Raw genomic sequence first — 27,496 nt, forward strand, 5'->3', positions numbered from 1 at the left:
GGGGTAATCAGAAGTAAATACTTCTGAGGAGGGACAAGGTCAAAAGAAAGAATAGAATAAATGGGAGGGCAGAATAGGATTAAGGGAAATAGAGTTAGTTTTTCACAACATGTCTACTATGGACGTGTTTTTCATAACTGCACATGTACAACCTATATTGAGTTGCTTGCCTTTTCAAAGAGGGTGGGTGGGGAGGGAGGAAGACAGAAAATTTGAAACCTAAAGTTTTTAAAACATATGTTTTTTTTAAAAAAAATGTTTTCACATGCTACTGGGAAATAAGAAATATAGGAAATGGGGTACAGAAGTCTGTCCTGCCTTACAGGAAAATAGAAGGAGAAGGGGGTAAGAGAAGGGTAGAGAGATAGAAGAGGGGACACACTAGTGGAAGGGATATTCAGAATGTATGACATCTTGGGGTAGGAGGAGGGGGAGATGGGGTGAAAATTTGGAACTCAAAAACTTGTGGAAGTGAATGTTGAAAACTAAAAATAAACAAATTTATATTAAAAAAACCCGTCTCCTTAAAAAGTACAATTGGCCAAATGGAAAAGAAAGTTCAAAAACTAATTGAAGAAAACAACACCTAAAAAGTTAGAATTGGGCAAGTGAAAGCTAATGACTCTATGAGACAGCAAGAATCAACTGAACAAATTAAAAGAATGAAAAAATGGAAGAAAATGTAAAATACCTCATGGGAAAAACAACTCACCTGGAAAATAGATCCCAGAGAAACAACATCAGAATCATTGGACTACCTGAAAGCCATAATCAAAAGGAGGACCTGGACAGAATCTTTCAAGGAATTATCAAGGAAAACTGCCCCAATGTCCTGGAACCAGAGAGCAAAATAGGCATTGAAAAAATCAACTGATCACCTCACGAAAGAGATCCCCAAATAAAAACTTCAAAGGAACATGATAACCAAATTTCAGAACTATCAGGTGAAGGAAAAAATCCTGCAGGTGGCCAGAAAGAAGCAATTCAAATATCAGCAAGTCACAATCAGGATTACATAGGACTTGGCAGCTGCAACGTTATTAAAGAACTGGAGGTGACAAAACATGATACTCCAGAAGGCAAAGGACCTAGGACTACAACTAAGAATCATTTACCTGGCAAAATTAAGCGTAATACATTTGGGGGGCGAGGGGGAGGGGATGGTCATTCAATGAAATAGAAGGATTTCTATCTTTAAATAGAAGGAGAAGACCAGAACTAAACCAAAAATTTAACCTCCAATATCAAGACCCAAGAGAAGCATGATCAGGTAAAAAGGGGAGAGAAAACATAAAGGATTCAACGGAACTAAGCCACTTACATCCCTACAGGGGAAGATGAAACTTGCAGTTCTTAAAAATTGTATTGCCAATAGTACAGATAGAAGGAGTATACATAGAGAGTACGGGTATAAGATGGATTTGAGGTAATAACATAAAAAGTTAAGGGATGATAAAGAGGAGGACAATGGATGCGGAAGGAAGGAAGAGGTAGAATGGAGTAAATTATCTCATGTGAAGAAGCGAGAAAGATCTATTACAGTGGAGGGGAAGATGGGAGGGGGTGATGAGCATCACTTAAACCTTACTCTCATCACCATTGGCTCAAATTGGGAATGATATATATAATCAGTTGAATGTAGAAATCTATCTTACCTGACAGTGAAGTAGGAGGGGAGGAGATCAAGTAAGGGTGGTAAAGAGGGGTGGTGGGGACTTACAGAAGGGAGGGCAGATCAGACAGAAGCAAAACACTGGTGAGGATGGAATGGATAAAACGAGAGAGAGGACAAACAGGAGGAAGAATAGGATGGAGGGAAATACATAGGTAGTAATCATAACTGTTAATGTGAATGGGATGAACTCTCCCATAAAATGGAAGCAGATAGCAGAGTGACTCAAAAATCAGAATCCTACAACATGTTAAGAATAGTCTACCTGTCAGATCTGTGGAGAGGGAAAAAAATTCATGAGCAAACAAGGGATAGAGAGCATTACCAAATATAAAATACATAATTTTGATTATATTAAATTAAAAAGCTTTTGCACAAACAGCACCAAAGCAGCCAAGATTAGAAGGAAAGCAGAAAGCTGGGAAACAATTTTTACAACCAGTGTCTCTGATAAAGACCTCATTTCTCAAATATATGGAGAACTAAATCAAATTTATAACGCTACAAGCCATTCCCCAAATGATAAATGGTCAAAGGATATGAACAGGTAGTTTTCAGACGAAGAAATCAAAGCTATCTATAGTCATATGGAAAAATGCTCTAAATCACTATTGGTTAGAGAAATTCAAATTAAAACAATGCTGAGATTCTACCACACACATATCATATTGGATAATATGACAAAAAAGTAAAATGATAAATGTTGGAGAGGATGTGGGAAAATTAGGACACTGATACATTGCTGACAGAATTGTGAACTGATCCAAACTTTCTGGAGAACAATTTGGAACTATGCCCAAAGGGCAACCAAACTGTGCATACGTTTAGTCCAGAAATACCACTACTAGGTCTGTAACCCAAAGATGTCATTTAAAAAAAAGTGGAAAGAACCTACATGTACAAAAATATTTATAGTAGCCCTTTTCAAGGTGGCAAAATATTGGAAATGGAGGGTATGACCATCAACTGGGGAATGGTTGAACAAGATGCGGTATATGTGTGTATGTATATATATGTGTGTGTGTGTGTGTATCTATCTATCTATCTATCTATCTATCTATCTATCTACATACACACACACGCACATACATATATGTATGTATCCATATATATGTAATAGAATACTATTGTGCAATAAGAAATGATGAGTAGGCAGATTTCAGAAAATCCTGGAAAGACTTGTATGAACTGATGCAAAGTGAAATAAGCAGAACCAGGAAAACATTGTACCCAGTATCAGCAACATTATGTAATCACTCAACTATGAGTGATTCAGCTCTTCTCAGAAAGACAATGATCCAAGACAAGTACAAAAGACTCAAAAAAGAAAATGCTATGCATATCCAGATAAAGAAGTGATGGACTCTGAATGTAGATTGAAGCATTTTTTCCCCTTTATTCTTTCCTGTGTCTTTTTTTTCTTTTTGATCTGTTTCTTCTTTCACAACTTGTAACTACTATGGAAATATTTTTACATGATAGCACATTATAAACTATATAAAACTGCCTACCATTTTCAGAAGGGGGGGAGGAAGAAAAATTTGGAACTCAAAATCTTGTAAAAATGAATGTTAAAAATTTTCTTGACATGTAACTGGGTAGAAAATAAAATACCGTAAAAATGAAATAACTATAAACAATAAAAAGAAAGAATTCTCTGTTACAAAAGGTTATTATGCAATCAATACATACCTCAAGGCATGTCAGGATGACTTTATTTTTTTCCCAACAAATGTAGAAGGTCATGTTTACAGAGAGTATGGGACTAGCCTCAGGTAACCCGGCATATGACAGGCTGGCCTGGAAGTAGATCTCCTGTTCTTTTTACTTCCAAGTCTTTTCGTTATTGACCTGTCAGCCTTTCTTCTTCAAGAGGGCTATGCATTTAGGGGGTTGTTGACTTTTCCCATAAAAAGCATGTTATTACCATCAAACACAAACACCAGGAATGGAGTATTAAATTTAATCTCTAGAGGTGCAGGCCACCTTGCTGAAGAAGGGACAATCTTCATGCCTGTGGCAGCTGCAGCTTCTGTGCCAGCCTCATCTACATCTAGCACTGCCTTGTGGACCGCCTGTAAGGGGAAAAACAACATTACCAAACCTGGAGGTGGAGATACAGACAACCATATCACGAAGGATGCTGGCAGAAGTCCCATATGGGCTTTGAGTATGTTGGACCACAGGAGCTTTGGGGGTAACTTGTGGCCAAATCAAATGCAGTTTCCCTAACGGAATCCTAGGATCACTACCATGTTGAAATCAGTGCTGGGAAATATAGAGGGAGAGGGAAAAACTTTTTAATATTTCTCTTCTATTTCTTTTTCTTTTCTTTTTCTTTTTCTTTTTCTTTTCTTTTCTTTTCTTTTCTTTTCTTTTCTTTTCTTTTCTTTTCTTTTCTTTTCTTTTCTTTTCTTTTCTTTTCTTTTCTTTTGTGAAGCAATTGGGATTAAGTGACTTGCCCAGAGTCACATAGCCAGGAAATATTGTGTGTCTGAGACTGGATTTGAACTCAGGTCCTCCTGACCCCAGGGCCTATGCTCTATCAACTGTGCCATCTAGCTGCCCCTTCCTCTATTTCTGAGAAAATTAAATTAATCCAGACAGTTTGTAATTGTTCTGGACAGTTGCCACCATAGCTTCTTCCATCCTCATTATCCCCTTTTTAATATCCTTCCACTCTCCTCATACACTTCATTGTTTTTTCTTAAGTCGCTTAACCCCAATTGCCTCACTAAAAAAAAAATTGAAAAAATTCAAAATGAAAGAAACAGCTTGCAAGCAAGGACATATGTGCTAGAGCCCCACCCCTGGTCGGGGGGGGGTGGCCTGCTTTAATGTGGATAGACCTCAATACTTATACATATGACAATGAGGGGTAACAGAAACAAGGAGACAAGTTCGATTCACAGCAGGGATTCATGACCAGAACAGCAGATGCCTGTGTGAGCTCAGAGAGCATCTGGTACTGGTCAAAGCAATACAATAATTATATGAAACAATTCTGGGATTTTGCTGTGACTGGGATCATCCAGAGGTTGAGTGCAAAGGATTGTTGTTATGCCAAGCTCAAGGCACGGCTTGCTGGCAGGGCCTTAGTTCTGCAAAACAGGGTGTCTCCTAATATCTTGACATTTCCCTCTTTTGGCCAAAGGGAGGAGGTCTGAAAGAACCTCTCTCTTCTGGCCAGTAAAGTAGAGGCAGGTATAAGCCAAGATGCCAAAAGAGGTCAATTGGGCCAGGATGAGATGTTGCCGAGGGGCTTAGTTCCTTAAGGGAACTTCCCTATCTTGAAAATGTGTCCCATGTGTCATTGCTAGCCATTGTCTGCTTGCCAGCAGAAAAGGCAGGGGTGGGGGAGACCAAGAATGTAGAGGGAGAAAATGCGCATGCTTGAATCAGGGCCTTGGTGGTTGTGCACATAACAAAATGAGAGAGGGAGGAAAAAAAGTCGAGATATTAGGAAACACCCTGTTTTCCAGAACTAAGGCCCATCAAGCAAGCTGTGCTCTGAGCTTGGCATACCAACAATCCTTTGCGCTCAACCTCTGGATGATCCCAGCCATAGCAAAATCCCAGAATTGTTTCATATAATTATTGTATTGCTTTGAGCAGCACCAGATGTTCTCTGAGCTGGGACAGGCACCTGCTGTTGTTGTGGTCATGAAGCCCTGCTATGAATCAAACTTGTCTCCTTGTTTCTGTTACCTCTCATTGTCAGGATTACAGCTCACTGTGTAGGCATTGGTAAAGTATAGAGATCTCTCCCCACACTGCCTCAGGTTCCCCCCAATAGGAGAGGGGTTCCAGCACATACATCCTTGCCTGAAAGCTACTTCTTTCACTTTGAAATTAAACTTCTGTTTGATTTCTGACTCTTCCATCTTTACCCTGCTCTGTTTGGCTCCAGCCCCCCCATAGGTTAGAGGCTGGTTCCAGTCTGGTTGACAGCACAAATGATTTATTTTGCAATCTTGGTGGTCACACAATTCCCGCAAAACTATTTTTATCACTCTCCCAAGGCAGCTAGGTGCCATAGTGGATAGAGAACTGAGCCAGGAGTCAAGAAGACTTACTTTCCTGAATTCAAATCTAGCCTCAGACACTATGTGACCCTGGGCAAGTCACTTAACCCTATTTGCCTCAGTTTCCTCATCTGTAAAAATGAGCTGGAGAAGTAAATGGCAAACCACTTGAGTATCTTTGCCAAGAAAACCCCAAATGGGGTCATGAAGAGTCAGACAGCTGAAATGACAGAACAGCAACAAAACAGCTTCTTTCTCCTCCAATTTCTTATAGCACTTCGAACCTACGTTTCCGCCTATAACATTCGAATTTACATTCTAGTCGAATATGTCACTGTCGTATTCTTACAGACTGTAACCTCATTGAAGGAAGAGGTCCTGGTTTATGTTCTTAGTAGGTGCCTAAAAAATATTCAATGCATAATAATTCAAACATCTATAATGCTTTCAGGTCCACTAAGGACTTTCTTCACAACAACCCTACCCGACTATCATTCCCATTTTGCAGATAAGGAAACTAAAGCTCAATGAATGAGTGAATGAAGAAAAAAAAATGTGTTCAAAGAATGTTGTTTCTTAATTATTGATTTATTATAATGAAAAATACCTGTAACCTTTTATTGTTAAGGCAATGGTGCCTAACTTTGCCAATAATTGCTTAAATATTTAAAAAAGTTATTACACAACCAATACACACCTCAAGGAATGTCAGGATGGCCTTTTCTTTTTTTTTTTTTAAACAAATGTGGAAGGTCATGTTTGCAGAGACTAAGGAACTAGCCTTGGGCCATCCAGTATATGACAGGCTGACCTTGGAAGTAGATCTCCTGTTCCCTTTACTTCCAAGTCTTTTAGTTCCTCATCTCTCAGCCTTTCTTCTTTAAGAGGGCTATGCATTTTGGGGGTTGTTGACTTTCCCCATAAAAAGCATGTTACTTTCATTAAACACAACCACCGGGAATGGACTATTACATTTAATGACTTGAGGTAAAGACCACCTCGCTGAAGAGGTGACAATCATCATGCCTGTGGCAGCGGCAGCTTCTGTGCCAGCCTCATCTACATCTAGCACAGCTCTATGGACTGCTTATAAGGGGAAAAACAACATTGCCAAACCTGGAGGTGGAGATAGAGGGAACCATATCATGAAGGATGCTTGGAGAAGTCCTGCATGGACCTTGGGTACTGGGCCCCAGGAGCTCTTGGGATATCTTATGGCCAAATCAATGTTGTCAGAGGGAGCATCATTGCTAAAAGATCCTAAGATCACTATCTGTTGAAAGCAGTGCTGGGAAATGTAGGAGGGAGAGGGAAGAACTTTAATATTTCTCCTCTATTTCTGAGAAAATTTAATTGCTCCAGACAGTTGGTAATTGCTCTGGATAGTTGCTGCCATAGCTTCTTCCATCCTCATTATCCTCTTTTTAATATCCTTCCACTCTCCTCATACACTTCATTATTCTTCCTTCCCACCTTCTCATCCTCTCTTCCTTATCCTCTCCCTCGTACCTTCTTCATATTTTTCGCCTTCTCATCTTTTCCCTTTAACTTTTTTCTTTCTTCCCCCAGCCTCCTTATCACTTTAAATCTCCCAACCCTATTTTCCCTATCCTGTCCTCATGTCCTCCAGAATCTTCCTCATGTCTATGCCTTCCTTCTTTTGTAAGGGAATTTGTGCTTCACGGACCTGACCACAGAAAAGGAGCTTCCGAATGTTATTTAAATGGATTGTAAAGTAGCCCCATCCCGGCCGAGGTGAGCTCGGGCCAGTTCTCTGGAGGCTGGCCCTCTTGTACTGCCTGCTGCATGTGTGGCAGGAGATCTGGCTTTCAGCTTGGTGGAGAGACTGCAGAGATAGTCAGAGTTCAAGAGGCAAGGGTGGCATTTGAATGGCAGACAAGAGATCTGGAATTGCAGCTCTGTGAAGAAAGCTAGCCCCTGCGGTCCCCAGTACCTGCTTCCCCAGAAAGGGAGGGGAAAGAAATAAGCATTTATATAGTACCGACTGTGTTCCAGGCACTGTACAAAGTGCTATCATTATCTCCATCTTACAGTTGAGGATATTGAGGCACAGAGAAGTTAAGTGACTTGCTTAGTGACTTCTCACACAGCTAGCATCTGAGACTGGATTTGAACTCATGTCTTCCTGACTCCGGTTTGGCACTCTATCCCCTGTGCCACTTAGCTGCCCCGTGATATACAGTGGACAGCTATAATTCTAGTCTGATACCTTTCTCAGAGAGAGGAGAGTAAAAGAGAAGTGGCCTTCTTCCTCCTCCTCTCAAAAGTGGAAATCACAATCACAATCCCCTTTTATAGATAGAATGGGCCAGAAGGTGGTCTAGCTGTACCCAGATCTTAAATTGTATTATAAAGCAGTAATCAGCAAAACTACTAGGTACTGGCCAAGAAACAGAGTGGTGGATCAGTGGAACAGGTTAGGTATACAAGACACAGTAGTCAGTGACTATAGCAATTTACTGTTTGATAAACACAAAGGCCCAAGCTTCTGGGATAAGAACTCACTATCTGACAAAAACTGCTGGGAATACTGGAAAAGAGTGTGGCAGAAACTAGGCATAGACCAAAATATTACACTACATGCCAAAATAAAGTCAAAATGTGTACACAATTTAGATGTAAAGGCTGATACCATAAGCAAACTGGGAGAGCAAGAAATAGTTTACCTGTCATAGTTATGGAGAACAGAAGAATTTATGAACAGACAAGAGATAGAGAACATTATGAAATGAAAATTCAATAATTTTGATCACATTAAATTGAAAAGTTTTTGCACAAAGAAAGCCAATGTAACCAAGATTGGGAGGGAAGCAGAAAACTGGGAAAGAATTTTTACCACCAGTGTCTCTGATAAGGGCCTTATTTCTAAAACAGTTAGAGAACTGAGTCAAATTTATAAGAATACAAGTCATTTCCCAATTGATAAATGATCAAAAGATATGAATAGGCAGTTTTCAGATGAAGAAATTAAAGCTATTTGTAGTCATATGAAAAAAATGCTCTAAATCGCTATTGATTAGAGACATACAAATCAAAACCACTCTGAAGTACCACATCACACTTATCAAATTGGATAACATGACAAAAAAAGAAAATGATAAATGTTGGAGAAGATGTGGGAAAGTTGGAACACTAATACATCGTTGGTAGAGCTGTGAAATGATCCAACCATTTTGGAGAGCAATCTGGAACTATGCCCAAAAGGCTATAAAAATGTGCATACACTTTGACCCAACAATTGCGTTTCTAGGGCTGCATACCAAAGAGATCATAAAAATGGGAAAAGGACCCACATGTACAAAAATATTTATAGCCACTCTTTCTGTGGTGGCAAAGAATAGGAAATTGAGGAGATGCCAATCAATTGCGCAACAGTTGAACAAGTTGTGGTATAAGAAATAATGAGCAAGCAGACTTCAGAAAAACCTGGAAAGATTTGTATGGACTGATGCTGAGTGAAGTGAGCAGAACCAGGACAACATTGTACACAGCAACAGCCAGTTGTGCGATGACTAACTTTGATAGATTTAGCTCTTCTCAGCAATGCAAGGATCTAAGACATCTCTAAAAGTCTCGTGATGGAAAATGCTAACCACATTCAGAAAAAGAACTGTGGAGTTTGAATGCAGATGGAAGGATGCTATTTGCTCTTTTTTTTTCCTATGCTGTTTTGTTTTGTTTCTTTTTTCTTGTGGTTCCTCTTATTGGTTCTAATTCTTCTTTACAACATGCCTAATGTGAAAATATGTTTAATAGGAATGTATATGTATAGCATATATCAGATTGCATGCTATCTTGGGGAGGGAGGTGGAGAGAGAGGGGGAGAAAATTTAAAACTCAAAGGCTTATGGAAGTGACTGTTGAAAGCTAAAAATAATGAAAAAAATTAACTGGCATATAACGTCATGGCAGGTATTCAAATTCAGACACAAAACTAAAACTCTCCCTACTATTCTGTGTTGCCTACAACGACAACTCTATTATTAAGAAATTAATTTTGAGGGTTTTTAGAGTTCAAAGTCACTTTTATCTCCTCTCATTCTTTGCTAACTTGCTGTTTGAGCAATTTCTTCTCACTATGGGATCCCACAGAGAATACAGAGATTTAAAAAAAAAAAAGGTAACAATTTGAATAACAGATTTAATAGAATAGGAATTTGAAATGAATTCACTTTATGATACTCCCATGACTAAGTTACAAGTATAGAGGTACTTTCATAATTACACTTCTTTCCCCACACATTGACTTCAGGATGAAATGAGATATTGTATGTAAATTGGAAAATGGAAGGAGGTGGCTAGAATAAGAAGTATGGAAACAAGGACAAATTATGTGCAAAGTCTTTTCAGAGCTAGAAAAGCAGTGTTAACAGGAAAGATCGCAATAGAAGGTGGAATTTGAGATGATTCTTAAAGGGAAGAGGGATTCCAAGAGGCAAAAGTGAGGAAGAACATGTTAGGCATGGGAGATAGCCTATGCAAAGGAAATGGAAGATGGAATGTCTTGTGCATGGAACCATAAGGAGGCCAGTTTGATAAGAACATAGTGAACCAGAATAATGTGAAATCTGTCTGGCAGATGGGTTGGAACAAGATTGTGATAGGCTTTAAATAGGCTTTATCTGAAGGCAATAAAGAACCACTGAAGCTTCTTGAGCAGATGCCTTTCTTCATTTCTTAACTTTAAAAAAAATTTTTTTTCCATTGTCATAATTTAACCTATTTGGACTTTTCCTCTATATGCATGAATGTGTGCATTTTTTTTTAAGTGATGATCTAGAATGTGAATGTCCGTTCCCTCTGGAGGCACTTCTGTGCATACATAGTTGGAAACATAGGAAACAAAACAAACTTCATTTGCCCAAGCAAAGAGCTAGGGATCTGTGAGAACTTGTAACAAAGCACAGAGCAGTTAGGAGAGTTAGAAGTCACAGACGGGCATGGGATCACACCTAATAGATGGATACCCGGCTAGAAGAATTGTAAAGGATGGTCTAGGGTCAACTGGATAGGATGGTTTGGGTAAGTGTTCACTCACTCATCAATATGAACTTTTTGTAACAAGGAAGAAGTAACAAAAGTGAGTGAATTAAATCCCTGTGGGAAGGGAGGAGAGAGGCGTGGTCTCAGAAGATCCAATCTCCAGTGGGGGTGGAAGGGCGGTTCTTTGTTTTCAGAAGAGGCTGAAGCCAGCTTGAATTGGTTCCAGAGAGCTGATTGTTAAATTTTTCATGTAAGCATTTACACCTTGGAAATTGACAAGCACTATAAATTTATTGTTGGGCCCATTTCTTAAACTTAAGAAAATGGAGAAAATGTTAATAATGAAGATTAAATTTAAATGTGTGTTTTAAGTATATTTTTTGGCCAGAAGGCTGGTGTTTAAACCACTACACCTCTAAGTCTTTTTCCTGGTGGGGATACCTTCTAATAATTTAGGCTCCAGCTCTCACTATTCAATTTGGCTAATAGCTGAACTGGGTGAATAAATGTGGCAAACTCCATAGCTCTTTTTAAAGGGAATTTGAACCAGTGTTCATTCTCTCATGTCATTCCATCTTGCATTAGACAAATATTTATTTTACACCTACTATGCATCCATCATTGTGCGAGGCACTGAAAATAAAAGGACAAAAATTAAGTCATTTCTGCCCTTGTGTGAATGACCCTTGCCGAAGCCTGGTTGTTGCCATGTAAGCAGCCACTTCTGGGTCCTAGATGATTTTTTTTTAATCCCAAGTTCACTTTCCAGTACATATACACTGATGCCAAGGCAGACTTCCAGATTCAAGAGTGCTGGAGAAGGGACTCTAATGAGCTAACCTCAATTGATATAAAAAAAATAAATTTCCTGTGGAAAATGTAGCAACAGAAAAAGTGCTGTGCTGCGCAGCTGTCCAATTCTTTTGTTCAGTTGTTTTTTCACCCATGTCTGACTCTTCATGACCCCAATTGGGGTTTTCTGGACTGATTTGCCATTTCCTTCTTCAGCTCATTTTATGGTTGAGTAACCAAGGCAAACAAGGTTAAGTGACTTGCCCAGAGTCACACAGCTAGTTCAGTGTCTAAAGCCAAATTTGAATTTGTGAAGATGGGTCTTCCTGACTGGTACTGGCATTCTATCCACAGAGCCATGTAACCGCATCAGCTGTCCAATAGGTACTTAAATTAACAATGGAAAGGACAGGAATGACACATGTAAATATCAGGATGGTGCCAGGTGTATTGTGTGTGAAAGAAAGGGGCATAGAGAAAGGATATTAGAACTGGAAGGAACCTCAGAGATTTTCTAATTTAACACTGTGCCCCTCTCACTCTCAATAATCACTTTAAAGAAAAGGAAATTAACTCACAGAGAAATGAAATGACTTGCCCACGATCTCAAATCCATGCCTTCTGATTGTCTGGCTAGGGCTCTTTCCACTCTACCACACTGGCTCAAACAGAGACAGCTTTAGAAGTTTGGGAATTTTGTTCATTCCAACAGGAAATAGAAAACTCTAAGGTCCCAGAACCCTACCCTTGCTAATAATGTGCTACAATTAAGGATGCTTAGAAGACTGAAAGTCAGTGCATTTACTGGGCTCAGTCAGCAGCACAGATGTGTCAGGCACAAAGGAAGCACTTACTAAATGTTTGTTGATTGATTATTAGAACTGTATGTGCAAACATTTAAGCTGTCTTCACAGAGCTGAGGAATCAGACTTTTTGGACTCTTTGGGGGGTGCGGTTTAGGAAGTGAATACACATCCATAACAGTAACAAAACTGTTAAAGAGCAAGAAGCCCATTTTTGTGGGCTGACGATGCTGAAACATTCAGCAAGTGATCTCCCTGATCTCTAAGGAAACTGTGGGGCTTGGACGGAAAAGGATCTTCAATAGTAGAAAAATGCAGCACCAACCAAAGGTGCATTTAATTATGAAGGGCAATCATCCACTGCAGATGTGTACCCAGGCGTTACATTACTGTGTATTAATAATGTCATTCTGAAAATCCATCTGTCAGGATAAGCTTATTTGGAGTGGCCCTGAAGCAACATTGGGCTTATTTGAAATTATCTGGCATGATTCAAGGAACCATGGGACTTCTTTGTGACATAGCTGTCAAGGGAAGATGATTCCCCTGAACAACAAACAAAATTCTTAACTTGGCATTCAAGGCCCTCCACAATCAGATATCAAACTGAATTTTCAGCATCATCTTACATACTTTGAAGAATAACAACTAATTTATCTATTCCTTTCAGGCTTGCAAAGCAATTTCCTCACAACAACCTTGTAAATCCAATGCTGATGAAAATGAAGATGAGAAAAGAGAACTGGTCTGCCCACAGTCACATACCTAGGAAATCAGAAGCTTGTGGTGGAGTAAGCGTGTACTGGATTTACAGTCAGGAAGACCTACGTTTTAATTCAGTCTCAGAAACTGGGACCTCAGGCCAGTTATTAATCTCTCTTGGACTCAATTTTCTCATCTTGAAAAGAATAACAGCTATTGTTAAGATAGTCCTCGAAAGTTTGCATTGTGTCTTACCTATGTTAAGTCATTTGATCCTTACAGCCACCTTATGACACAGGTGCTATTATTATCCCCAGTTTTACAGATAAGGAAGAACAAGGCACAGAAAAGTTAAGTGATTTGTCCAAGCTCACCCAGCCGGAGAATGTCTGAGACAGGATTCAAACTCAATTCTTTCTAACTCCAAGTCCTGTGATCTATCCATTGCACCACCTAGCTGGAAGGTAAATGCTATTAAAATAATAGCATATATCTCACAGCGTTGCTGTGGCAATTGAATGAGTCACCTACCCTCCTAGGCCTCAGTTTCCTCATTTGTGAAATGATAGGGTTTCTACTAGAGGGCCTCTGAGGATCTTTCCAGCACTACATCTATGGTCCCACCTACGTCAGGTAATTTTTTTTCATTTTTATTTTCAGTTCCAGATTTTCTTCCTCCATCTGCCTCCTCCCCCATCCATTGAGAAGGCAAGAAGTATGATACCAATTATATGTATGATGTCATGCAAAACATATTTCTACATTAGCTATATCACCAAAAAAGCAAGAAAATTAAAGTGAAAAAATATTCTTCACACTGTACTCAGAGTTCATCAGTTCTCTGAAGGTTAACAGTATTTTTCATCATGAGCGCTTTGTTGTGAATCATTGTATTGACCAAAATAGCTAAGTCTTTCACAGTTGATTATCATTAAACTATTGCTGTTACTGTGTATGATGTTCTACTAGTTCTACTCATTTGATTTTGCATTAATTCATAAAAATCTTCCCAGGTTTTTCTGAAGTCATCCCCTTTGCCATTTATAACAGCACAATAATATTCCATCCCAATTATATGCCACAACTTGTCAGCTGTCTCACAATAGAAAGGACATCTCCTTAATTTCTAATTCCTTGCCACCACAAAAAGAACTGCTATAAATATTTTTGTGTGTATAGCTCCTTTTTCTTTTTGATCTCTTTGGGTTACAGACCTGGTAGTGGTATTGCCGGATTAAAGGGTATGCACAGTTTGGTTTCAAATTATCAACCATTTTACCTCTCATGATCCTCTCCGTATCTTATTTGGTCATGAACTCTTCCTTTATCCATAGATCTGTCAGATAATTTTTCCATGCTTCCCTAATTTGCTTATGATATCACCTTTTATGTCTAAATCATGAAATCATTTTGAACTTATCTTCATATATGGCGTGAGATGTTGGTCTATGTCTAGTTTCTGCCAGGTTGCTTTCCAGTATTCCCAGCAGTTCTTGCCTTAATAGCTAAGACCTTTGGGTTTATCAGACACTGGGTTATGGTGGTCATTTACTTAATCTATTCCATTAATCAATCATTCTATTTTTTATCCAGTACCAGATTCTTTTGATGACTACTACTTTATAGGATAGTTTGAGAACTGGTACTGCTAAGCTACTTCCTTTCACTTTTTTGGATTGATTCCCTTGATATTCTGGACCTTTAATTTTTTTTCTTGTCTTATTGCTATAGCAAGCATTTCTAGTTTGATACTGAAAAATAATGGAGGTTATGGACATACTTTCTTCACCACCGCTTTTATTGGAAAGGCTTCTCATTTATCCCCATTACAGAGAATGCTTGCTCTTGGTTTTAGAAAGATACTACTTATCATTTTAAGAAAAGCTCCATTTTTCCTAAATTTTCTAATACTTTTAATATAAATTGGTGCTGTATTTTGTCAAAAGCTTTTTCTGCATCTTTTGTTATAAACATATGATATTTTTTGTTTTGTTATTAATATAGACAGTTATGCTTATGGTTTTCCTAATACTGAATCAGCCCTGCATTCCTGGTATAAATCCAGCCTGGTCATACCATATGATCTTTGTGATATATGGCTTTAGTCTTCTTGCTAGTATTTTATTTCAAATTTTTGTGCCAATATTTATTAGGGAACTTGCTACAGTTTGCTTTTTTTATGGTTTTCTCTTCCATTTCTGTTTTCGCTTTCCCTCGGGCACTTTATACATTAAGCTAGGTGGTACAGTGGATAGAACACCAGGCCTAGAATTAGGAAGACCTGAGTTCAAATTCAGCCTCAGAGACTTATCAGCTATGTGACATGGATAAGTCACAGACTCTGCCTTAGTTTCCTCATCTGTAAAATGGAGATAATAGCACCTACCTCTTAGGGTTATTATGTATCAAATGAGAGAATATATAAAGCTCTTAGAAAATCTTAAAGAACTATATAAATGCTTTTTTTCCCACCCACGTCCAACTCTTTGTGACTTCATTTGGGTTTTTCTGCTAGCTATGATTATTATTTATTAGGTGTTGGACCTGTAGCTCAAATGAGTCTGCCATTCATTGGCTTTGTGTTCTTCAGCAAATCATTTCCCCTCAAAGCTTCCCATTGCCAAAGTCTTTCTGACTTAGGTCAGGAAGAAGTGAATTCAAATCTAACCTGGCTGTATGACTTGTGGCAAGTTTTCCTTATCTTTACAGGAATAATTCTTTCACTAGGTACCTCAAAAGGTTATTGTGATGCAGATACTTTGTTAACCTTCATACCTTATAGGTATGTGGATTATTACTATATTTTGTGGGAGCCAGATTGTATTTGAAAACATGGGCTATGATAATAAGCTATCTTATTCTGGGTTCTATGGAATTTACAAGAATTATAGGAGTCCGTGGGACGCATAAGCATATATTTTTATCATTATTTATACTACTGCAATGTTACCAGCATGACCATATTCACCTACCTTACCAAAGCAGAACTCGATATCTTGCCCACCTCAATCTCTGCACCTAAAAACTTGAGAAGGAATCATTTAAAATTGTTGAACCTACTTTGGAAACTTTGAGGTTGTTTTGTCCAGTTATTCCAGAAAGATTAGCTTGGTCGGTAAAGACTTCCTCAATACCCATAGTGGGAAGTATCTCCTCCAGTGAGTAGTCATTAGAGATTGAAAATTTTGGCAAAAAGAGATTGACCTCTCTGTAAGAGAAAAAAAAAAGAATGAGAAAAGAGCACTGTGACCATTTTATTCTCTAGAACCTTTGGAATGAGTAAACCCACGAAACCATCTTGATATTCAGTTTAACAAGTATTTATTGAACACATTAGGACCCTAGACAGAGACTCTTAGAGCTAGAAGAGAACTTGTTGTCAAAACTAAAAGGGCCTTCAAATCTTGGCATGTTAGCATGTTGAAAGTTAGACTAGATAGCTAGTATCTTCATATCACAGAATGTTAGACCACATTTTTTTTTATTGAAGCCTCTCTTATGTTCTGCTGTATATGTGGAAATATTATTTTTCTTTTCTTTTCTCATTTTGTACTTAAGTTTAAAAGGAATAAAAAATTTACCAAAAAAAGAATGTTAGATCACAAGAATGTCAGAATTGAAAAGGGCCTTATAGTCACTGAATGTTAGAACATATAATATGAAATATTAAAGTTCTAAGGTACTTTAGAATATGGAGCATTTAGAACAGAGGGTATTAGAATTGAAAAGCTTCTTAGCAATTACTTTATTCAGTTCTCTCATCTTAAAAATGGGAAAAATGACCAATTATTTGACCAAGGTCCCACATCAGAGCACCCAGCATTGTACAGAAGATGAATAGTATATAGTTTTTGGCAGACAGCCCGGTGACGCAGTGGATAGAGATCTGGGCTGGGAGTCAGGAAGATTTGAGTTCAAATCTGACCTCAGATACTACCTAGCTGTGTGACCCATGGCAAGTCACTTAATCCTGCCTGCCTCAGTTTCCTCAACTGTAAAATAAGGATAACAATGAAAACAACCTCCCAGGGTCGTTGTGAGGATCAAATGAGATAACATTTGTAGAGCTTAGCATACTGCCTGGCACATAGTAGGTGACATATAAAAATAGCTATTATTATTGTTATTATTACCCTTGAGGAATCTATTTGGGAAAAAAACACCATAATATAAAAATTTTGATGAATATTAAAAGACAATATTTGATAAGAGTCCATGAGTGACATCAATCTATGTTATTGAGATTCAGAGGAAAGAATTCTTTGGAGTATTCAAAGAGGGCTTCAAAAAGGATAGGGGAACTAACATTTTAATCTCTCCATACAAATTGCCTTGAATGGTGAATTAAGTGGAATAAGTGTGTGTGTGTGTGTGTGTGTGTGTGTGTGTGTGTGTGTGTGTGTTCAATCATTTTTCCTTTGCAAGACTACCAAAGACACAAAAGAAAGATCTATGGTATGCTCATATTACTTGGGCCTTTCTAATTTCTATGTTCTAAGGTCTCTTATAGTTCTAGAATTCTGTTCTAACATTCTTTAATCTAATTCTAAATCTTCCAGTTCTAGCATTGCTATGTTCTATTATCTAACAATCCATGTTCTAAGAGATGTTCTAATTCCGACATTCTCTCTTCATATATTTAAATTTTTTATCTCATAATCTTTATGAAAAATCTCACGTTGCTGGAGGCCACCTTAATGCAGTCCTCAGTAAATCAGATTTTTTAAATTGTTCCCACTTTTAGAAGAAAGGTACAAAATAATTAGTAATAGGGACTTTGTTTAAAAGGGGAAAAAAACACTTCCAAAATTAGCTCTAAGGTTAGAACAGTTTTTTTACTTTCTACATATTTGACTGACTTTCATACTCAGAATGGTGACTGTTAGAATCTGCAAGAACCTCAATAATGTGTAAGACAGTTTATCAGTCAATAAACATTTATTAAACACCTACTATATGCCAGGCACTGTGCCTTTACAAATATCTTATTTGATTCGCACAACTCTGGGAAGGAGGTGCTATTATCATCCCCAGTTCCAGTCGGGCAATTCTCCTTTCTTCCTTCTTTGTTTCGTTCCTTCCTTTCTTCTTTCTTTCCTTCCTTCCTTCTTCCCTCCCCTCTTTCTGTCCACATGGGTACTCATACCTTTACATGTGGGTGCTCTACCCAAATGAATAAAAATTTTGATCACCGAAGCCTCACATGATATCTTGGGGTTAGGGAGCTAGATTTTTTTCCCCTTCCATATTTATTTATTCTATCTTTTTAAAAAAAAACTGGGACAACTAGCTCTTTTATCCCATGTTTCATTTATGTTTGTTTGAAACAGAGCTCTGGAAAACCAGGCTGTGATAAAGCCCATTGGGATTCAAATTGAACTACTTGACCGTGCCCTGAATCCAAATCACTCTGGCTCTCACTGATTTGCCAATACTAGGTCCCAGCCCAAGCCTCACTTGGTCATTGTTTGGATTTTGATGGCTCAGAATAAGTGTAGATAGCAATTGTTTCTGTTTTGGCCAGAAACTTTGAGGGTCTTCCCATCCCAGTTAGATTTTTTTTTTTCTTGGAGTGGGCAAACTAATGGCATCTTTGGCCTCATTTCTTACCTAGCCTTAAATCACTGAATGGGTGTTGCCTCAGACAAACTGACACATGGGAAAGGCCAAGGTCTCCCACTGCATCTGAGGTCATCTCCAGTCCTCCTGTGTCTTGCCACTATACTCAGATGGCTCAGGAGAGAGTGAGGCTGGTGACTTTGCCCAGCCCTGCCTCACTTAAATCCAATTCACTTACAAATCAAGACATCACCCTCCTGTGTCATTGATACTCTTCAAGAACAAAGGATAAACAACAATCCATGTGTTTTTATCTAATGCTTATATTTGTATCTCCTAGCTTCCTGTTCTATAGATGCCATACGTAACAGGTACATAACAGGTGTGTCATGAATTGAAAAATTTAGAATGTTTGAGTTGAAAGAAATCTTAGAGACCCATCCATCCAGTCAAAGCCACTAGTTTTTGTTAAATAAGTCGAGAAAGAAGTGACTCAATGAAGTCATTCCAGTAGTAGCTGGGCTGGGATTCCAACAAAGACCTTATGAACATTCTTTGCTCTGCTACTGCCAATTGAATTGAATTGAAAGAATTAAATTGAATCAAATAAAATTGATTTATTTCTTACTTTGTTGTGGTAATAGATGTGCAATGGAGTTATTGATGAGTTGGTTTCCTCCCCCTGTGTGTTGGGGATATTATTGGCTCCTAGGAGTCCAGTAAAAACATAAATAGTCCTAGGATGGAAGGCAAGAACTGATTTCATTCTCCAGAAAAGGTCACAGTTTGACTTCATGGTGAAATAGAAAGAAGCTTAGATTGACAGTCAGGAGACTTGGAATGTTGTTCAGGTTCTGGCACTGAATTTTTGAATGACCTTGAACAATTACTTAATCCCTCAGTTTTCTTATCTATTAAATGAGGGAAATGTTATCTACCTCTCAAGGCTGTCATGAGGAAACATTTTGCAAACACTGAAGTTTTATAGCTTTGTGAGGTTATTTATTTATCAGATCTATTATCTGTCTTCCAATGAGGTGACTTAGGTTCCTTTCTAATGCAGTTTTTTGTTTGTTTGTTTTCTGGTATTTATGTAATTTGCTTCTGTGGTATGTCAGAAAGATTCCTGAATTTGGAATCAGTTTGAATGTCTGCTAGTTGTAACCTTGGTCAAGGCATTTTGGTTTTTGAGCCTCAGTTTCTGCACCTATAAAATGAATTTATTTGATGATCTCTACAGCCCTTTCTAGCTCAAAAGTCTAAACTGTAATTTTACTTATTAAAAAAAAAGAATTGGGAAGGCACATGTCAGTTTTCCATATATACCTTAGCTGGGGTTATAGGCAAATACTTAGGCCCTGGGCATAGAAGAGGCAGAAAGACAAACAAACAGAAAAAGCACCTAGATTTACTTTTTTTTTTGTTGGACAATAGGGGTTAAGTGACTTGCCCAGGGTCACACAGCTAGTAAGTGTTATGTGTCTGAGGCTGGATTTGAACTCAGGTCCTCCTGAATCCAGGGCCAGTGCTCTATCCTCTGTGCCACCTAGCTGCCCCTAGATTTACTTTTTCTTAAGATTTTACTGAGGATTGTTGTGGTATTTACAGTAAAGGATGATGTTTAGAAAATAATAGGGTCCTTAGGGATGGAAAGAACATTAGAACACAGATTAAAATAAAGAATGAGTGATGTTAAATCTGGATGCTATGCTAGAGATTGTCAACAATGAATTATTACCTTTCTCGGAGTGAATTTTTCCACTTTTTCAGTACTTCTGGGTTGAGAGCATCTTCAACATCCTTCATTTTATTTCTATCAGGAAGAATGAAAAGTGCTGTAGCATTGCCCCTATACTTCAGCTCTACAACTGTGCAGAGAAGCTCCTTGTCCAGGAAAACACGGGGGTAAAATTCATTCAGAAGCATCATGGGAACTTCAACAACCTTGTCTTCACTCACAAAAAACTTATCCGGTCTAGTGACATATGGATCAAATGGTTCTTGCCATTTAGCTTAAGAAAGGGAAGAAAAGATACAGGAAAATATTGCACATGAGAGTCATTTTATCATAATATCTACAGACAGGGCAAGCTGAACTGGATACCTCTTTATTTTTGTATGTGTCATGAATCCTTTTGGCAAAAGACCAGTGAAGCCTGAATGATATTTTGTTGCTTACATTTATAATTTAAGAAAATGCTAAAATTAGGTTAAAAGTCAATGAAAATGATGTACATTTTTTAATCCAATTTAATGAAACCCCTGAGATCTATGCAAGGATCCCTGGACTCAAATTAAGAATCCCTGTTCTAAATTGTGGACACAACTTTTTTTTTTTAGCTAGGATCCTGAAAAAAAAATTTTAAACCACTCCCTCCCCTTTCCTCATCCCATCATTTTCCTGCTCCACAGTTCTTGTTGGCATGGGGCAGAGGAAATTTAGTCAAGGAATATGGGGGGAAAAAAGAGAAAAAAAAACCCAGAATCTTGTAGCAAAGGATCATGGGATCATAGATTTAGAAAGTAAAAGAGCTCTAGAATTACTCTAGTACAGCACCATCTTTTTACTGATGAGGAAGATGAGTCTCATGGAGGTTAAATGAACAAACTCAACAAGGCATTCAAGTGCAGAGCCAGGGTTTAAACCTCAATTCTTTTGAGAAATCCAGAGCTCCTTCCCCTTGGCCATGCTGCCTTTCTGGAGACACTGGAGAATATGGAGACACCGAAGCAAATGATCATGGACTTGGAGCCGCCAGGAACCTCAGAAGCCATCTAGTGCAAGCACCTCGTTTTACAAAATCTGGTCCATTTTGTCAGAGGTCACTTCAATTACAGGTCAGTCAAGTGAATGAAATTAAGTAACAGGATGTGTAGAGAAGGGAACAGGGAGTGAGATTATAGGTAGGACATGAGAATCAAAACTGGAATTGAACCTGGAAAGATAAGTGGGTCTAAGATAAGGAGAATAAGAGAATAAGTATTTATTAAGCACCTACTATGTGCCAGGCACTGTGCTAGACACTTTACAAACATTCTGTCATTTAATTCTTAGAAAAACTCTGTGAGGTAAATGCTAATATTATCCCCATTTTATAACTGAGGAAATCGAGGCAGAAAGAAGTTAAGTAACCAGAGACCAGAACTAGAGTCAATGGGTGAAAGTTAAGCAACCTGAGTTTGGTTTGAAGTAACAATGACAAAATCTTTCTAATGATCAGATATATAATATGTAATATGGGATATATGCATGCATATGTATATTATATATATATATAATATATATATATATATATATATATTATATATATATATAAAATACGTAATATGTAATATAATTGTAATAAGCTACTTTGGAAAGTAGTAAGTTCACTATCATAAGCAATAGTCAAGTAGATATTTACTGATTACTTATTCTAAATGTTGTGCAGAGAAGTCATGCTTCATGAATTGCAATTGGCCTGGTGCTCTCCAAGTTCAGTGTTGACCTCTATATACTACCACCCCCACCCTGGTCCAGCATAGTTTTGGAGAGCAGGGAGGTTAAATGGAAGATTATTTAGTAAGAAGACCTGGATCTGAGTCTATAAATCATCACTTCATAACAATGTGACTGAGCAAGTCATTTCTCCTCAGTGGGCTGTAGTTTCTTCTGTAATGCAGGAATGGTAATCTCTATCCTGTCTCTTTAGGATGGGCATTTTTTAGTAACAGTAGAGCTAATAGATCCATATTACTCTATAAACGTTAGCTACATTACTCCCCCAGTCCTTGAAAATCTATTACCTACCACCAACATCATCCCTGACATCACCTTATAGCCAAAACAAGCTTTAGCCATAACTAGTCTTTGGCAATTCTGTGGGCACAGTGTTTGCAGGATCTCTGTGACTGACTAAGTCGTTATCTATAAACTGTAGTAAAGACTGAATTGTTGAAAACCCTTGACCTGAAGCAGCCTGCCAGGATAGGTTGGCTTTATGGATGGGGAATTCTGCCAAAGCAACCTCCCTTCTTTCAGAGCAATTGCTGGTCATGTAGCCAGACCCCACAGCAAGAACTCTACCCAAAGAAGGAGGCCTCCAAGTGTATCCTAGGGATGCAGGATGACCTTAGTGGATCGATATTTTGAAATCTGATCAATGCAATAACCAACCATCATTTCAAAACATTAACAGCAAAGCAGGCTTCCCTCCTCTCTTCAAGGGGCTGGTGGCATGCAGACATGGCATAAGGCATATTCTGTAAGTCATGGCCAAGGTATTCATACACTTTGCTTAACTTCTTTTTACAAAGGAGATTCTCTTGATAGCAAGAGAGTCATTGGGAAGAATCAGTCATTTTTAAAAAGAGCATTAATAGCACATTTTTAAAGAAATGTTTTTCCATAGCCATTATAGCACACAAAATGTAATGGATCAGCAAGAAGGTGAACCTATCTTATCTACTGAGACACAGATAGATAGACAGGTTCAGGGAGTGAGTTCAGGGTTCACTTTACTTTAGAAGGACTACAGACACTATTGGTCGGCCTCACCGAAGAGGCTAATCCATAGAAGCAACTGCAAACTGTAATTTTTTTTTTTCTAGTTGGGATCTTCCCAGAAAAAAGGGAGTAGCCTGAGTAAATAATGAGAACCAGACTACTCTTGTTCACAGGCCAATTGTACCTCCCACAATAAATTAATGTCTTGGTCTTCTCATCTAATTCATTCTTTCTTATATGAGCTTGGGTAGCATGAGTCAACAATCCCAGAGATTAGGTACTCTTGACTGAGTCAACCCAAAGAACTTGTGATCAGACCCTGAGGAATTTGAAATGATTCTGGAAGCCTAGTGCCGCCATCAGTCTCTTTCTCTTCCTGTGTGCTTTACTTTCTGCTGCCACCAATCTAACACTCTAATGGTTTGGGATACAGAGTATGGACTGGTTGGTAGATGCCTTCCCAAAAGAGAAAAGCCATGAACTGAGAGTTAGGAGACTTGGGATGTCATTCTTGACTCACTATGTGACTCTAGGCCACTCATTTGCCTTTCCAATGTCTCAATTTCCTTATCTGTAAAATAAGGACAATTCTTGTCTTTACACATTCAATACCAGGCACTACCTAACTCACAAAACTGTTGTAAGGATCACAGAAGATAATGTGCTAGAAGTTCCTTTTAAATCCATAAAGTCTACTGCAATGTGATATTATAATGTAACATTATCATCACAAATCAGTCAAGGATCATTTAACCTCTTACTGCCAAGTACTATGTCAAGTACTGGAGATAAAGGCAAAAACAATCCCTGTCAAAGACTTCACATTCTAATATGGGGAACAACATGGGAACAGCTAAGTACATACAGGTCTGCTGCTCAATATCCTTCATTCTTGAAGAGAACCAAAATGACACTTCAATGTCAGGGACAAAGTACAATGTGTTCAACTATATGAGTAAATGGATGGTAATCTCAAAAGGAAAGGCACAAACAGCTACAAAGAGTAGGAGACGCCTCTTGCCGAAGGTGGGATTTGAGCTGGGTCTTGAAGAAAGTCAGGGAAGCCAGGCGGTAAGAGGTGGGGAAGGAGAGTATTACAGGCATGGGGAACAAGCCAGTGCACAGGCTTCAGTTAGGAGAGGGAGTATCCTGGGTGGGAAGGGAAGAGATTGTGAAGGACTTCAAATGTTATATAGAGCATTAGACTTACCGTTACTAGTATTATGAGTCCCTCTCTGCCCATTCTCATCCTTCATTCTCATTCTGCCTTTACTGTCTCGGTTGATATGAATTTTAAGCATTGGAATTGAGCCAAGGAATACATTTCCATGACTACTTACTAATGAATCAGATAGGCAGAAATAAATGGACTTCTGCAGTTCATTTACCCCTAAGTCCTAGAACTTCAATACTTTGGGAAACATAGTGCTATAATTGTCACATGGACATCAGGGAATGCACAGGAACATTTGGAGGCTGACTGTGTGGCTGTGGGAACCCAAGAAATACTACAGGAATGTCTTTTAGTTTTTTTATACATGAATCCAATCTCAATACTGAGGAATGGCCTAGGAATGAATAATCAGAGCAGAGGTAAATATTGAACTTGACTGATCACATCAAAGGAGTCAGAAATCATACTCTTTCACTTGAAATGCATTAACAATTCTAAAGATACGTGATGTACAATGGAGAAGATGCACAATTCAAAACTATAAAAGAATGACAGTATTTCATGAACATTTATTATCCTCATTTTACAGATGAGAAAATTAAGACAGGGAAAGGTCAAATGAAAGGCTCAGGACTACACAGTGAGTCAAGGATGACAGGATGACATCACAAGTCTCCTAAATCCCAGATCCTGGCTCCTTTCTTTTGGGAAGTTTTCTTCCAACCAGTCCAAACAATTAAAGTAGCAGATTGGTGGCAGCAGAAAGTTTATGAAACAAACACATAGACCTATATGGCTATGTTGAAGGAGAAATGATGATGGAACAGTGATAGATGTGAGCTGGGCCAAGCAGGGAAGGAAATTTGGGTGAAAAGAGGGAGAACTGGGACTAGTGCTCTTTGAGAAAAAGAGTAGGAGAAAAGATAGGGTGTCATGAAACAAGCCTGAAAATATCAAGGCACAGTTTGGGGCCTGGAAGTCAAGAGAGAAGATTTTTAGTTCCATCTCTGCCATGAACTAACTCATTCCTAGAATATACTCCCTCTTCAATTTCAAATCTTAGAATCTCTAGCTTTTTAAAAACTCAATTCAAGTACTACCTTCTGTTTCTATTTGTTTTGTTTTTTTGAGAGGGGCTAGGCAATGGGGTTAAGTGACTTGCCCAGAGTCATACAGCTAGTAAGTGTCAAGTGTCTAGGCCAGATTTGAACTCAGGTCCTCCTGACTCCAGAACTGGTGCTCTATCCACTGAGCCACCTAGCTGCCCCTAAGTACTATCTTCTGCATGAGGAATTTTCTGATCTCTTTGCTGCTAGTATTACCTCCTAAAATTATCTTGTATTTATTTTGCATGTATCATATATATATACATATATATATACACATACGTGTGTGTGTATGTTTGTATGTGTATACATACGTACACATATATTCACTTATTTACTTGTTTATTAGTTCATTAATTTCTTTAAATTCATTTTGTTTTCCCTGAAAGGATTTAAGCTCCTTGAGCTTAATATAATAAGTGGCATTGATAAATGCTTTTAAATAGATTGGTTGACCTCTTCCACTTCTAACATTTCATTTTCTGTAGTTACAAGAATATAATGGAATGGAAAGATGATAATAATCCTTCCAGCTGCAACATAGTTTTTAAATTCTAACATTTACATCCTATGATTCTAATGCCCCTTCCAGTTCAGAAATGTTCTAGTTCTATGATTCTGAAGCCCTTGCTAACTCTAATATTCTACTAGTTTCAATTAACCAAAATAAACTGTTTTCAAGCTCCCATGCCCAGGAAGGGATGTGTCCATGCTATCTTCATCAATTGAATGTAAGTTCCTTGAGCACAGGAGCTGTTTCTCTTTGCATGCTAGCACCTACAGCTCCTAAGACAGAGCAGATGCTTAAGAAATGCTGATGGACACTGCTGTAGCTATACCGTGAGCAATCTTGGAATTAAACTAAACTAGGAAACACAAGCTATAATTTGTTAAATTGAGACAGAAAACAGTTCTTCCTATCTGGGTGTGGTCCATTTTTTCCATCCCCAAATTCTAACAACCAACTGAAGAAAGCACATTGGCCTTACAAGTGGCTTGCGTAATCATATAGTTGGCTAAGCCAATATACAAATAGCCTGTGGTGCTGGACCATGCCCTTTATTGGTGGGGAACTGGCAGTATTTACTGAATGTTAAAATGTTTATCTTTTATGAATCCAGATTCTAGAAAACCCCAGGGAGGAATCGTTGAAGATCAGAGGTATAGTATAAAGAAAGACTGTTGGATTTCATGTAAGGAGATTGGAGATTCATATAAGGAGTGTGATAATAAATGTATCACTTAAACCCTCAGCTGTAAGGAAAAAAAGGGAGTCATAATATTCACACATCGACATGTACACCCTGAGTAGATGCTACAGATGGACAAAAAGCTGGAAACAGGATTAATAGAAGACATTATTGGATTACATTTGGGAAATTCTTCCACGCTTCTAATGATCCAAAGCCACTCTTTGGCCTAAAAACCCGTCTCTTAAATCCCACTTATATCCTACTGACAATAACATACATAAATAACGAACAATTATGATCCCAAAAAGTCACTATTTCATGTGACCAAATGGTAGACATCAGTAAGATGCAGCAAGATTTGTACCTGGGAGAGGGCATAAAATACATGAATGAGTGTATGCACTATCAGAAAGGGAAATGAAGTTGTCATGTTGTGAGAGGGAAGATTAATAGAGAGATAAGCCAGTGCTGCTCTAATAACCACAACATAGCCATTGAAAAAAGCCTTTAGCCCATAGGATGGGTCTATGGAAAGTCTATGGAAAGACAGGAACAAGAATTGCATCGAATCAAGTAGTATGGATGGGTTGTGATCTGTACCAAAGAGAAAGTACCATGTCCTAGATTCTGAACCCAGAAGTGGGATTTATGATACAGGATGATAGTGAGAAAAATGCATTGAATACTTAACATTATACATAATTGCGAGTTATAATTATTGCTAGAAAAGTAAATAAAAGTGAAGTACCAGTGGCTGATCATCTCAATGTTTCCAGTGAGCTATAAACCAGGAGAACAGAAAATTGGTAGGAGGGATTTTGAATTGGAAAGTAAGTTTACTTTTGCCAGAAGCACCATTGGCTAATGAAAAGTGATCATTGTGGTCCAGGTTTCATGGGTTTTGGCCATATAGCTCCAGAGGGAAAATTGTCCTGATGTCATCCTATAGCAATAGGTGGAGAAGCCACCCTATAGGGCAG

The 27,496-nt window shown here is 38.3% G+C and overlaps 1 protein-coding gene across 1 annotated transcript in view; it reads right to left on the reverse strand.

Annotated features, from left to right (window-relative positions):
* Positions 1–3,370: 3,370 nt before the first annotated feature.
* The window catches only part of LOC110220921 (alpha-1-antichymotrypsin-like), a 29,275-nt gene continuing 5,149 nt past the window's right edge, over positions 3,371–27,496 (reverse strand). The window contains exons 3-5 of the mRNA XM_021005208.2: positions 20,296–20,569; positions 16,059–16,206; positions 3,371–3,747 (exon numbers count right to left, since the gene is read on the reverse strand). Of these exons, the coding sequence (XP_020860867.1) occupies positions 3,550–3,747; positions 16,059–16,206; positions 20,296–20,569 (620 nt within the window). The 3' untranslated portion in view covers positions 3,371–3,549. The remainder of the gene's footprint in view (positions 3,748–16,058; positions 16,207–20,295; positions 20,570–27,496) is intronic.

The sequence above is a fragment of the Phascolarctos cinereus genome, unplaced genomic scaffold (genome assembly GCF_003287225.1).
Source record: "Phascolarctos cinereus isolate Bilbo 61053 unplaced genomic scaffold, phaCin_HiC Scaffold_2;HRSCAF=192, whole genome shotgun sequence".
In the NCBI taxonomy this organism is placed as follows: domain Eukaryota; kingdom Metazoa; phylum Chordata; class Mammalia; order Diprotodontia; family Phascolarctidae; genus Phascolarctos; species Phascolarctos cinereus.